The sequence below is a fragment of the Citrus sinensis genome, chromosome 9, assembly GCF_022201045.2.
Source record: "Citrus sinensis cultivar Valencia sweet orange chromosome 9, DVS_A1.0, whole genome shotgun sequence".
NCBI classification, from domain to species: domain Eukaryota; kingdom Viridiplantae; phylum Streptophyta; class Magnoliopsida; order Sapindales; family Rutaceae; genus Citrus; species Citrus sinensis.
In genome coordinates this window covers 9,755,890-9,769,106 of record NC_068564.1, presented here as the reverse complement: position 1 = coordinate 9,769,106, position 13,217 = coordinate 9,755,890, and the positions used below count along the sequence as shown (strand labels likewise).

Genomic DNA, 13,217 nt, shown 5'->3' with positions numbered 1-13,217 from the left:
TGCCAATTCTTTTTTTTTTTTTTTTATATATATATTAATAGTTTTTTTTTTCCATCATTATTGTCATGTTCAGATTTTCCTTTTTTGAGACTATCGGTTTTCATTGAAATATATAGATTATAGAAAAAAAAAATTAATACTGGATGGTCTTTAGATCACTGTATTGTCGGTATCCTTGCAATTCTTGCAATTCTATTTCTTTTAGTGTGTGTGTATATATATATATATATGGAAACTCTCACTTTAATCCATCGAATAACAATGTGACACATGTTACAAACTCATTTGTCAAATTAAATTAAAAATAATTTTAGTGAGTAGAAGTAACCCCATATCTCTTTCCAAAAAAATAAAACCATATCCTCCTTACCCCAATTTTTTTTTTAAAATTTATTATGATATACCGATATATTTTAATCGGAGATATATATTGACGTCTGAATACATAAATTTATAATACATTTGAGAAATCAATCGATTGAGCACAACTAAAAATACACTCACTATAAGCCACACGTTGAAAACAAAACATAAACACAATTTATGGAAAACAAAATACTGATATTTGGTCCGGAATTTCATTTACCGAAACTACTGAAATTAAATTTTTTTGTTAAAATTAAACCAAAATCAAGAGATAGCCAATTGTCCACCATCTCTAAAATTAAACCAAAATGAAGAGAAAATTTGGCCCATTCCATATATTGGAAAGTTTTGGACCAAAATATCATTTTTCTAGTGGAAATGGACCTATATAGTCCGCCATGGAGCATTTGAGAATTGACAGCCCACAACGAATTGTTATTTGTAATTTTGACGAGGGTAATATCGTCAATGACAAGCAGTGAAGGGACTTTCACTGATTCAACGAAGTATGGTGACTGTCTGTTAAGCGTTAGACGAAAGGCATTGCGAAATGGAAGGGAACAAAATCAGCTTGCGGGCATTGGACCCAGATGATGATCGTGGTCTCAAAACAATGGCTGATTCTCATCAACCAATTAACTTTGAAGAAGCCCTCAAGCCCTTCTACCAGAGAGCTTCTGAAGCCGAGGTTTTGCATTCATTCATTCTTTATCCTCCTCTGTTTCTTTTATGAACAAATAAACCAAGAAACCGTAAAGATTTCTCTAATACTAGGGATTTAATAATCCTGTTGCATGCTAGCTTTAATGGGTTCTGTTAGGATTCTACAAGTATGCATGTCCAGTGGCTTCTTGACACTGCCAATGATTGAAACCGCATCATGCCCTTTGGGAATCATGTTTATTTCAAGCTTTCATGTTGTGATTTGATTGTTTGATGAAGCACGTTGATACTGTAGTTTGTTCTAGTTTTAAGGCATTTGCTTTTTCTATACTGTCAACTTATGATTTTTAGTTACTAGTAAAACAGCCTGAGTCCAACAACTGAGTGGATACTATCTACTTTCGGCTTCACACATGTGTTAATTAGGAGAAACGGGGCGTATAACCTCTCCAAAGGTTCGCCTTAACTAAGATGTGGGATATCACAGGCATTGTAATTATTATGTACTTTTATTGAGAATCATGCAAAGAGCTCCATTCCTTGAACCGGTGTTCATGATATTTTGGATTGCCAAAGATTTGAGAGTATTTTTATGATTAATTCATTATAATGGTAATCTTTGGATTTTGTTAACAGGTTTCTTAGTGCGTTGAAAGTAATTGCTGACTTCAGCTGCATGTAACCAGCCGTGTTGAATTTAGATGAACTAATTTCAGAGTAACTATTTGAAAGGATGTTTAAGAGCTCATAAATTGAGATACTTGTCGTGTTGCAGGAATTTATATAATTTTTTTGTGTGTGTAATTTTTTGTTAGCCACTATTTACAACCTATTACTACTGCTACAACTAGCTTGTTCAATGAGTTTTTCGTCATACTTGTATGGTTTCTATAACATACTACGATGATTACTTTATAGTTAACACTTCACACACTTGGATAACAGTACCTTTGAATGGGCTACTGTTGTCAATTTGGTCCTGAATTTTTGACAAAGAAATTCCATCTATCTTTTACTGGCTTTGGAAGAATGTATAATAAAATCAAAATTCTATATATATCTGTAAAATATTTTCTCTAAAAAGAAATAGAAGATGTAATTAGCTGCCAGATGCACCAAAGCTTGGTGTACCTCTAATTTTTTTAAGAAAATTTATGGTTTGTAATAAAATAATAGTTTATGAGCTGATGAATAATTTGTCTTCAATCATTGGTATTTGTTAAACTCATTCATTGCGAGGTGCCTATGTGAAGGAGTTACACTGGAATAATGATAATAGTCGGTCGTTATTATTATTATTATTTTTAATTTGTGAAACTTTCAGCTATTTTACCATTAATTCTGGTGGCTTAATATCTATTAATGGTTTTGTAAAGGAGCGGTTATTGAAGCTCGAAGCTGCCCTTGCGAGTAAGAAAGGTATCACTTAAGGCACTGGTGACTGATTGTATTGACATAGCTAAACCTAGTGCCTGACTTTATTACCTAAATTTGGAATCTCATGCAGATGCTGGAAATGAGGAACATCTGAAAACCATAAGTAACTTCCAGTCTAAAGCAGAGAATGATAATGCTGAGGTACTCTAAGAAAGGACAAAGGAAATTGCCTTTTTCTTTTTTCTTTATTTTTCTTGTTTATTTGGAGAATGGTGAAGAGAGTTTCAACTTTATGACTTTGACTTGCAGGCTGAGAAGCTTGCCACAGAATTTGAAAAACTCAAATATGTGAAACAAGCAGATGCTGGAGAGGGGGAACACCTGAAAACTATAAGAGACCTGCAGTCAGAGTTAGAGGATGCAAAAGCTGAGGCACTTTCCGAAAGGAAGAAGGTGATTGCATTTTTCCTCCCTCTGTTGATAATTTTTTTTTTTTTTTTTTTGCTTTGGATAATGATGAAGAGAGCTACAACTTTTCGATTTTGACTTGCAGGCTGAGGAACTTGCTGCAGAAAATGAAAAACACAAGTATCGTATAAAACATCTCATCCGGGCATTGGAGGAGGCTGATCAAAAGTTGGGGAGTAGGTCAGGTATAATAAATCTTGGCGGTTATGTTAAGTCCCCAATTGACCTTTAAAATGCTTAAGCTTGAAGGTAAAAGCCCAAACAATAATATTCCTCCCTCGCTTGTCACATGGATCCACACATCAAACACAGATGGCCTCTTCTCTCTGTGATTAATTGATTTTTTTTTAATTAATCCATAGAATAACTGTTTGGGCATTCAAATACAAGGCCATAACTGCAAACATAATACCGTGTTAAGTAACCACTTGACTTAAAAGCCTAAGTTTGAAGGTTAAGGCCTAAACACTACTATTAAATTTTGATCAAGTTTTCACTATATCAGTATTATTTACTATTAAATGTTTTGATGTTACTGTTAGGTCTACAATTTTAGCATAGACTATTAAAGGTATTTCCCTGTTTGCTTGTCTGAAAAAATTTGATGGATTTCTTCTGTGATTAATTATTGGTCCGATCAAATAGTAGGCTGATCTTAAGTTGTCATGTTAACAGAGACTATTCAAAATTCATTTCAGAGTGTTAGCATTTCTTTGGCTGCTGGAGAGCCAGTTAAGTTCTAGCAAGTTTATCTGGATAGGATACATCTTTTTTTACAATCAAAAGACTATCCTCTGATGAATTCCTGAATTGTATAGTCATTGGAATTACACCAATGAACAAAAGGGAAGATTTTAACCAAGGAGTTTATATAAATAGAATCAAAGGTTTAGATAGTTTTTTGGCATAATAATTGAGCAACTTTAGATTTGATAGTGTCTAGGCTCAGTTTTAGAGGCTACAAGGTAAGTCAGTCGAGCTTCCAATAACACTGATGCCAAAATGATCATTATCAGCAACATTGAAGAAAATATATCTGGAAGTTTTTTGTTCTAGGTCCCATGTTTCGTCATTGACCCTCTTATTTGCAGTAGCAACAGTTTGTTAAATTACTGTCTCTGCGCATAAAATTCTTCTCCTCTTGAGGTTTGCTTAGTGTTCTGTCTTGTGCATTTCCACATGTTCATAATTGTCCCTGATGTGCATGATTTCTTTGGTGTCTTTAGATCATAATTCAGAAGCAACTGCACCGAAAATCCACAAGTTGGGTCATGAGCTAAGATGACAATTTGTGAGAAAGCTAAGATGACAATTTGTGCTTCTCAACAATTGAGGGAGTATGCTACTCCATAATTTTGTGCTAAGATGACAATTTGTGCTTCTCAACAATTGAGGGATGTATGCTACTCCATAATTTTGTTCATACTATATGTTCTGTGAAGGGCTAATAAGAACATAGTCTTGTAGCTTAACATGGTTGACTTTTACTTGGTTGTAGACAAATTCCTGAAACCAAATCCCTTTTGCTTCTGGAAAATTGTTGCGAAGCATTCCAAGTTAGATTTATGCACAGTATTTGTGTGAATGGAGCTGATTTGTCATAGAAATTGAAAATGTCTTATCACAAATGTTGGATTTTTCTCAGCAACATGCATCGTTACCATGGCTTGTTTGAAGTCATTATTTGAGATTGAAGACTGAAAATTGAATTTCTTCCTTTGCATAGAGGTTTAACTGTTTAAGACTTTTCTGTGTTCAAATAGACTGACAATGGTCAGTGGACTAGCTCGAGCCTCCGCGTGTACTCTTTCCCATTTTACAAAATAATATGTAACAGTGACAGATTGCCTCAAAATCTCAAATATTTTGTGAAACTTGGAGATCTCTCCATCAATAAATTTAGATTTATGCGGACACGTTATTAAGTCATATGACTTAACAAAATTAGTATTGACACATTATTAAACCATATGAATTTATAGTAAATTGAATAATAATTTTTTCCTTTTTTTTCAAAAAGCATCCACTCATGAGAATATATATGGCTTAATATCATATGGTTTATAGATATATATAATGAGGACGTTGTTACTAAAATAAAAAAAAAATACAGTTTTTAGAACACTAATAGACAAAGTCCCCAACGTATATTTATTTAGATTCTCAAGAAACCTTTGAGGTTGTATGATACCAAAGTTGGATTCATTACAAATGACTAGTTGGCATTAACAGGGATCTATTTACAATTCTCCAGATAACAAAAAAGCGGTAAATCTATTAAATTTATTGCGCCCAAATCTCAAAATCATTTGCTAGTAACAGAAAGAGGACTTCACAACCGCAGTAATGAGAACTCTTAACTAAAGATGGTCAAACAGGGCAAATTCTGTGCAGCTCATCTCTCGCATTCAGATTCAAAACCAAAACCACAACCACAAGAAGCTGCTGTCTATGGCAATTGAATTGCTCCATTTTTCCCTATAAATTTTCGTGGAAAATCATCAGTATGAATAGGACCACATCAATGTAAATATACATGTATATATAACAGCCATCATCACAAATATAATTATGCATACATGTTTACAAAAATGAAACGTTTTTCATTTATCCTAAAGCAGCTTTTCCTTCCTCAATTTTTTTTCCCTCTATGGTTTGTGAGTGTGTGCATTATGCATGAGAAAAATTTACCTTGTGATACTGAGGTGTCCAACGATGAAGCCATTCAATTTCCGTAAGGTAAATGAACAAGCCCAACAGAATATTTACAGACCATGGACAAAAGGGAGGAAGACAACAAAAGGGAGAACCATTTTTGTAAGCCCACTTGTACTTTCAGAGACAACCAAAGTGGTTGGCTATGTGTTCAATCAGATCATCTTTCCGAAGCTTAGAGTATGGTTTTATATTTAGTTTCTTCGCAAAGTTCCTCAGATCACCTAATTTCATATTTCTCAAGTGACTAGAAGTAAAGGGGGAAGATGCCACAGCCTCAGTGCAGGACTCAATTGAATGGGAGTCTGTGATTGAGAGGTCATCCTTACCTGCACTATCATTTGGGTCTCTGTGTGATTTTGATAAGTCCATTTCAAGGATTGGCAAACTTGTCTTCTTTTTTATTTTCTTTTTTGGCAGTGAAACTGCAATTTGCCTGTCATCCAGAGCACCATTGGGCTCATTAGCTTCAATTTGATGATGGTAAACTATTTTCTTGACTATCTTTCTGTCCATAAACTGATTTGAACTGGGAATGTCAGAGCCAAGTCCAGATTTCAATTGTCTCTTAGCTTTTGAAATTATAGATGAATTTGAAACAAGTTCAATAGAAAGAAAGCCTTCTCTTTCTTGAACACTCAGTGGATTTGACTCAATTTTTCTCTTAGCCTTCTGCTTTTGTGGCTGCATTGAGTACAAATCAAACTTCTCATCATTAGTGGCAGTTTCAACCACTTGAGCTTCTCCTGATTGCATTGATCCCTTATCAGGCTCTGCCTTGGTTGTATCTCTTCCTTCCTCATCCTGCAGCAGTGAATGTTGGTTATCAGTAGGACTAGCTCTTTCAACTTTGACAATATTATCAAAAGGTACCTTGGTTGTATCCCTCTCTTCCTTGTCTTGATGCTCTAAAAATGACGGCAGGGCAGAATGTTCATTACCACTAGGACTAGCTCTTTCAAACTCGACAATTTTTTCAAAAGGCGCCTTCATTTTATCTCTTCCTTCCTCATCTTGCAGCTCTAAAAGTGAAGGCAGGGCAAAATTTTCATTATCAGCAAGACTAACTCTTTCAACCTTGACAATTTTTTCAAAAGGTGCCTTGGTTGCCTCTCTTCTTTCCTTGTCTTGCAGCCCTAAAAGTGAAGGCAGGGCAGAATGTTCATTATAAGTAGGACTAACTCTTTCAACCTTGACAATTTTTTCAAAAGGTTTTCTATTCCCTTCTGCTCCTGAAGATGAAGATGAAGATAAAGAATCTATCTTGCCAGTCAGAGTCAATTTTGATTCTTTGATGCGCCGTTTACGTGCAGCTTTCTGAGCAAAATCACACAGTTTTTGATTAACATCACAGAATCCACCTTTTGCCTGTCTGACAGCATTTAAATTAGAGTCAGAATGATTTCGCCTCTGATTGAGACCAGCAGTATGTCTCAGACTAGCAGGACTAGCATCACCATTCCCAACTTCTAAATCATAAAGAGTAGCCAACACAGAATCAGAATTACATCTGCCGGAGTCACTTGCATGTTGCGAAGTATTAGGATTAACATCAGAATTTCCACATTTCTCCTGCCCGGAAACAGCTAACCTCGAATCAGAATTATTTCTGCTCGGATAAAAGCCGGACATTTGTTTCAAACCATCAAAACTTTTATCACCTCTAGCCTGCCTGGAAGTAGCAAACCTGGAATCTAAGTTATTTCTCCTCCCGCTGAGGCCAGTAGAATGACTCAAAGCACCATCACAGATATTTTGCAGGATAGCATTTGTAGGCTGCTCAGAAAAATACTCAATAAGAGCCTATTAAAGTGGCTAGATAAGCTCTATTCCCCACACCCCCCAAAAAAAATTGGGTACACAAGCTAATTGGAATATCTCACAAGCAAGTGCTACCTAAAAGTGCTTACAGTCAGGAACGGAGCCGAGAATTTTGTTCAGGCGGGCCAACTCTAAACACTATAAATTTTTGTGAAAATAATAAAAGAATTATAGCACATGAAAAGAATGGATGTGGGGAAGATTGATTTTTAGTGGTTGCAACAATTGAGGGAGTATTTTATCATACAATAAGAAAAATGATATTTTTGATAATTTGCAAAAATTGGAAGTTCAAACAAGGCATTTCATGATGCATTAAGAAAAGTGGTAGCCTTTTAATATTTTGACAAAAAAAAATTGAAAGTGCAGATGAGGCATCTCCCTACTCTCATCCTAACATGGCTCTGTCCCTGCCAGCAGTTAAATCTTAAGGTTTGCTTTGATGCAATTATATATATATATATATATATAAATAAATAATAGATTCTTGCACCTTGTCTACTTTTGGAGGATTTCCTTTGCCTTCAGGATTTGAAGATGCTTCCAAAATTTTGATTCCACCAGTTGTAATAGTGTGGTTTATGCTGACTTCATCATCTCTACCAACTTTCAAGCCAGACTTCCACATTGTTTTTATCTCCTTGTCAAGGTCAGTTTCATGTCTACAAGCATTTGAGTCTGGGTCTCTATCAATAGCATTTCCTGGCTGTTCATGGAAGGAGGAATATAAATTAATGAGAGCAAAAGAAAAATATCCTCTATAGGACGTAATGGGAAAAAGCTATCCCTCAATGCAGGTGGTGTATGTTCTTTCATCTGTGCAAACCAAATTGTCTTTCCTAGTACATGATCCTAGTAATTAATATTTTATATAGGTCAGAGGAGAGGGAGCTGCTAGTACCTTCAACATTTTACCAAGATTGTCACTCTCTCCCTAGGGTTTCAATGATGACTCTAATATCTGCTTTAGATGTATAATTATTTTCTTCTGCTTCCTCAGTTATAATTTTTTGATAAAAAGTGCCTGAATTTTTCTTCTTGTGTGAGTGGCTGGTGATAGTTTTCAAAGAATTTTTACAGGAATACTTAAACATGATATCTATAGGCTGTCCATGATAAGAAATACACAAGAAATTATTACTTACTTGACAAGGACTTGTAAAATAAAAAAAGGGGGTCGAGACGCTGGGAAGGATAAACCACTACAAGAAGTTCATGAAGTAATACAAAAGTAAAAGAAAAGGCTGCAAACGACCATTTCTAATAAGATTTTCAGTTCAACTTCACAACCAGAAGGCAAATATCTAGTATGATACTTCCATGGGTCGTCTTGATCTGAAATGTTTGTTTTTAAAATGTCTATGCTACACAGAAAGTACAACCCCTAAGGATGTTGAGATGCTTAGAATTACACTTGAAAATGTGCCATCCTGAATTCAATCACTCTACAGAACACCTGATCAATTTTTTGTTTCCTAGTTTTCCAATCATTAGACTTGCAGTTGCTGCTTCTTGAAGAATTTTGAGCTGATATAAATTGTTACAGAGAAGTGAGCAAATTACCTGAACCTTAATCATGTCTAGATTGTGTCTCCTCTTATCAGCAGTCTTCAAAGACAAATTTTGGATAACATTTTTGTCCTTGGTAGTAAAGCCAGGTTCTTTGGTTTCCCCCATACTGGCACTTTTCAAGTCAAAGCTGCTCATTATTTTCTTATAAGCAGCATGGCCAGCTTCCAGTGTCAAACAGTCTGGACTGGAGTTGGAATCTTCAGCATTACCATTTGTAAGCTGTTCATAATTAGAGCAGGGAGTTAAATGCAAAAGGAGACTAACTATGAATGGCTATGAAGAAGTATTTGGATACTTGTATAGAAATAAGAAAAAAGATATACAAAATACAAAACTTATTCATCCATGCACTCAAACACCAACATGAAGTTTCAATAGTTCCATTAGCCCTTTCAGAACATGTGCTAACAGAAGTTGAAGCATAAAAAGATAAAGCTAGTCATACCTTAATTGTTTCTGAATGGTTTGATTTATTCTCTTGAAGCATCAAAGATGCATTTAAGGTCGCACCATTTTCTGTAGGAGTTATACAGCATTCTTGAATTTCCTCTTTTATGGGGACAAAAGAATCAGACTGACTCAATTTTATGCTCTCATCCAAAGGTTCAGCTGCATGCTCCGGAGGAACAGAGCTGTCTAAGGCAACTACATCCAGAGTCTGCTCATTTGAAGGTTAAACATACAGTATCACATGTCAGCTCCTGGAAGAAAAGGAATAACATGCAGGTCTTGAAGAATAACATATGAGAGTGACATCAAATGGAAGTGAAGAGAGGGAAAATCAATATGCTGAGAAAAGATAATGAGGTTAGACATTACAAAATTAGAGTAATCCTACTCATGGAATGATACAATTATCAGCAATCTACTATTGATTCAATCCATTAGACCACAGGTATTAAAATTCCATTCTCGTTTCTTCTTAGAGGTACAAAAAAATGGAAAGGAAAAAAAAGGGGGAAAAGTTCTAGCTTGATATTATGGAACTTGTACACGATGCAGAAACAATACGTTGCTCAAGTACAGAGTGGAAAAAAGTGAGAATCTGCAAAATATATCATGGTCGGTGCTTGTTAGTTTAAAGTTGGAATCACTCACACACAAAGAGCATATAAATGGTAGAAAACTTGAATGGCCTGTAAAGGCTTCCTATATCCCCATTCAAAGTTGTCACATACTAGACAATTAAGAAATGACTAATAAAGAGTTTTCGAGGATGAACCTGTTTGTCTTTCTCTTGGAAGCAATCATTGAGTAGATCCTTTACTATTTCATGTATTTTCTTGGCAGGCTTCCTATGAATTAACAAACGGACATCAACATCATTCTTATCTCTATTCTTCAAAGTCCACACCATGAGAGAAAAGCAATCCAGCTTTTGTGTCAAAGCTTTACAGCATGTTTCAAACCAGTCATCATATTCAGCCCATGCTAACTCGCTTTGAAGGAATACCAAATCTTTTTCAAGTTCATCGATTTCAGTATCGGCCTTTGTGATCAAGATCCGTAGCACCTGTATGCAGTATTTCTCATTCAAAGCATCTTCTTCTATGACATCTACAATAATTAAAAAGAACCAAAAAAGAAGAAGATTCTATTAACATGCGAGTAAGCAGTCGTAAAAAGAAATTATCATGAAATCAAGGAGACAAAGAGAATTATTACCTAACCCATTACCAAAATGAAAGCCACACATCCACTCAGGTTGCATATAGCAAGGGATGTCTTGTGGAACTGAAAAGACATTATCCGGTTCAAATTCCATTTTGCATCTGTTTATACTGAAACCATAAAATTTAAATAAACAACATTAAAGTTCTCCCACAAGATACGATGCCAATATGAATATTCAAGTAATCAGGAAAATAGGGGCCGCAAAAATTTTAAAAAGAAAATTCCAAACAATGTATTATGAAAGGTCTGGTGGAAATACAGAGAAAGATAGCCCACATTCAAATTTCATATAGAGACATTCAAAATGCACGCCCACAAAGGTAAAAAGAAAAATTATTATTAAATGAATGATAACCCGCAGCAACGTGTCAAAAGGAAATTATTAAAAAAATGATAAAAAAATAACACATAAATCTGAATTAAACAAATGAACAAAAAAAAAAAAAAGATAGCTCTATTATCGCTGCTCCACCGAGCACACAAATGATCATTGCCATCCAGCACAAGTGCACAACTGGATTAAGTCTCAAATAATACATCATTAACTTGTAAATTAAAGCGCAATTAATCATAATACAAATTAAAATTAAAATTAACATTAAAATTCAGCTCACATTAGATTTCAACGAAGGAAAAAAAAATTTGCAAGTGATAAACAGGAAGAATGTGCATAAAACAGAGATAAAATGCCGGAAAATTGGGGGAATGTGGCTTTCTAGGAAGCCAAACAGTACGAAATGAGAGTACCTGAAGTTATTGCTCCCCTCAGATTGAGCTAAAACGATATTATGACAAACATTTCTAGGGTTTCGAGATCTTGAATCAGAATGGGAAAGTGAAATTAGTGAGAGTGAAATTTTGTTTTCTGAAAGCAGGCTGAAGATTGAGGTAATTTATGATTTCGTTGAGGGTAATATTGGAAATGAGTGACACGTAATTGGACAAAGGGGTCTTTTGTGTCCTCGCGCGTTGAAGCCAGCTACTGTCATTGTGGGGCCCTTTTTTGACTCATTGGACTTTTTTTCGTTTTGTTTTGCATTCAAAATTGGCGCGGCCGTAACCGTTGATTCGTTGACTTGCCAAATCGCCAAATCCTATTGGTAAAAGAAGAAACGCTACGTATATGTGTGGGGTCCACTAAGAGTGAGAAATTTCTTCTGTTGTTTGGTTCATCGTACAGCCGCCGTTTCTACTTTTAATCCGACGGTGGTCCGGGACGATGACGTGGGTTGAGAACATAATGCCATCATTCCATGGAATAGAGTGGCAAGATGGTAAATAAAGACAATCTTACGTGCATTTTCAACAAATGTACGAACTACGAAACTTTATTTAATGCTTTTCTCGGTAATTATTTACAGCCGTGGATCACTTGCTTCCTGTAATGGTGAGCATTTTTGAATGGTAATGACTCGTGGTTTAATTTGGGGTTTTGCTAAATTATACTAACTCGGAATTAATTTTTTTGTATGGCTAACTATTGTTGCTTTGTTAAATAATTAAAGAGCTATGGGAGATTAATTTTAGATTAACTGTCAGTTATAGTGAATTTTGTTGTGCTCTCCCTTGTAACTGTTAGAAAATTGGTGGGTGCAGCAGGACCGCAGCTAAAATAAAATTGGAAATAAAATAAAGAACAAGCACAATAGAGGACACTGAAAATTACGTGGTTCGGCTTTTAGCCTACATCCACGGGCGAAGACAGAAGGAAATATTTTACTAGTGAAATAAGGATTACAAGTATTGTAAGATTTTAGCTCACTACCCAAAACCCCAATACACCTAATCTCTCACTCACTAGACACGCAAGAGTTTATTAAACTCTTGAAAACTCTCAACACTCAAAGAAAGAAAGATTTCTCTCGATAGAATTGAATACAAAATGAAATGAGGAGCTCTGCCTTTTATAGCCAAAAAATGGCTATTAAATTATTATTTTTACCACCGTCTTCATTCTTCTATTTTCTTCTTTCTTCTTTTTTCTTCATTCCAAATTTGCTGCTGCCAAATTCTTCAACATTTTTTTTGGCCGGCTGTCAAAGCCAACTTTGCTTATTCAAGGGTTCTAGATGCAGTAGCTTCTAGATGCAGCCAAATTTGACATTCTCCCACTTGGAGATTAGATTGAGAATCAATCAATCTCCACACCATCCTTTCTGCTTCGCCATAATCATGTTGCCTACGTTGCTGCTAGGCCACAAGAGGATCTACTCCAGATAAACTTGTCAGCATTTATTGGCTTGGTCAAAACATCTGCTAGGTTCTCCTTCGTATGGATTTTCTGCAAATCCACACTTCCATCTTCCACTACTTCTCGAACGAAATGATACTGAACTCCTATGTGCTTTGTCCTGGAATGAAAGGCTGGATTCCTTGCAATATGCAAGGCACTCTGACTGTCACAAAACACAGGAATTTTTTGTTGTTTGTGCCCGAGCTCCTCCAATAATCTTTGTATCCAAATAGCTTCCTTGCAAGCTTGTGTAGCTGCCATGTATTCTGCTTCTGTTGTAGATAATGCCACAACGGTCTGCAGTTTCGAAACCCAGCTTACAGTTGCT

At 35.5% G+C, this 13,217-nt stretch overlaps 2 protein-coding genes across 5 annotated transcripts; one reads left to right on the top strand and one right to left on the bottom strand.

Moving 5' to 3' along the window:
• The first annotated feature begins 847 nt into the window (after positions 1–847).
• Positions 848–4,502, top strand: LOC102610555 (uncharacterized). 2 transcript variants are annotated; one of them, XM_006493428.4, is made up of 6 exons: positions 848–1,054; positions 2,406–2,448; positions 2,537–2,607; positions 2,725–2,859; positions 2,960–3,059; positions 4,101–4,502. In XM_006493428.4, the coding sequence occupies exons 1-6, from the start codon at positions 917–919 to the stop codon at positions 4,157–4,159; spliced, it is 546 nt and encodes a 181-aa protein (XP_006493491.2). In that variant the 5' UTR covers positions 848–916; the 3' UTR covers positions 4,160–4,502. The 2 variants fall into 2 exon arrangements, with proteins under 2 accessions (XP_006493491.2, XP_006493490.2); XM_006493427.4 differs by having other exon boundaries at positions 849–1,054; positions 2,716–2,859.
• Positions 4,503–5,002: 500 nt separating this feature from the next.
• On the bottom strand, positions 5,003–11,571 carry LOC102611058 (uncharacterized). Of its 3 annotated transcripts, none has more exons than XM_052433583.1 (8): positions 11,404–11,571; positions 10,648–10,763; positions 10,205–10,539; positions 9,428–9,640; positions 8,974–9,201; positions 7,904–8,116; positions 5,919–7,365; positions 5,003–5,352 (listed from the first exon to the last, which is right to left on the bottom strand). In XM_052433583.1, exons 2-8 carry the CDS (start codon positions 10,745–10,747, stop codon positions 5,324–5,326), a joined length of 2,565 nt encoding a protein of 854 aa, XP_052289543.1. In that variant the 5' UTR covers positions 10,748–10,763; positions 11,404–11,571; the 3' UTR covers positions 5,003–5,323. The 3 variants fall into 3 exon arrangements, with proteins under 3 accessions (XP_052289543.1, XP_052289542.1, XP_024949327.2); XM_052433582.1 differs by lacking the exon at positions 5,003–5,352 and having other exon boundaries at positions 5,573–6,393; positions 6,463–7,365; XM_025093559.2 differs by lacking the exon at positions 5,003–5,352 and having other exon boundaries at positions 5,573–7,365.
• Between the last annotated feature and the right edge of the window lie 1,646 nt (positions 11,572–13,217).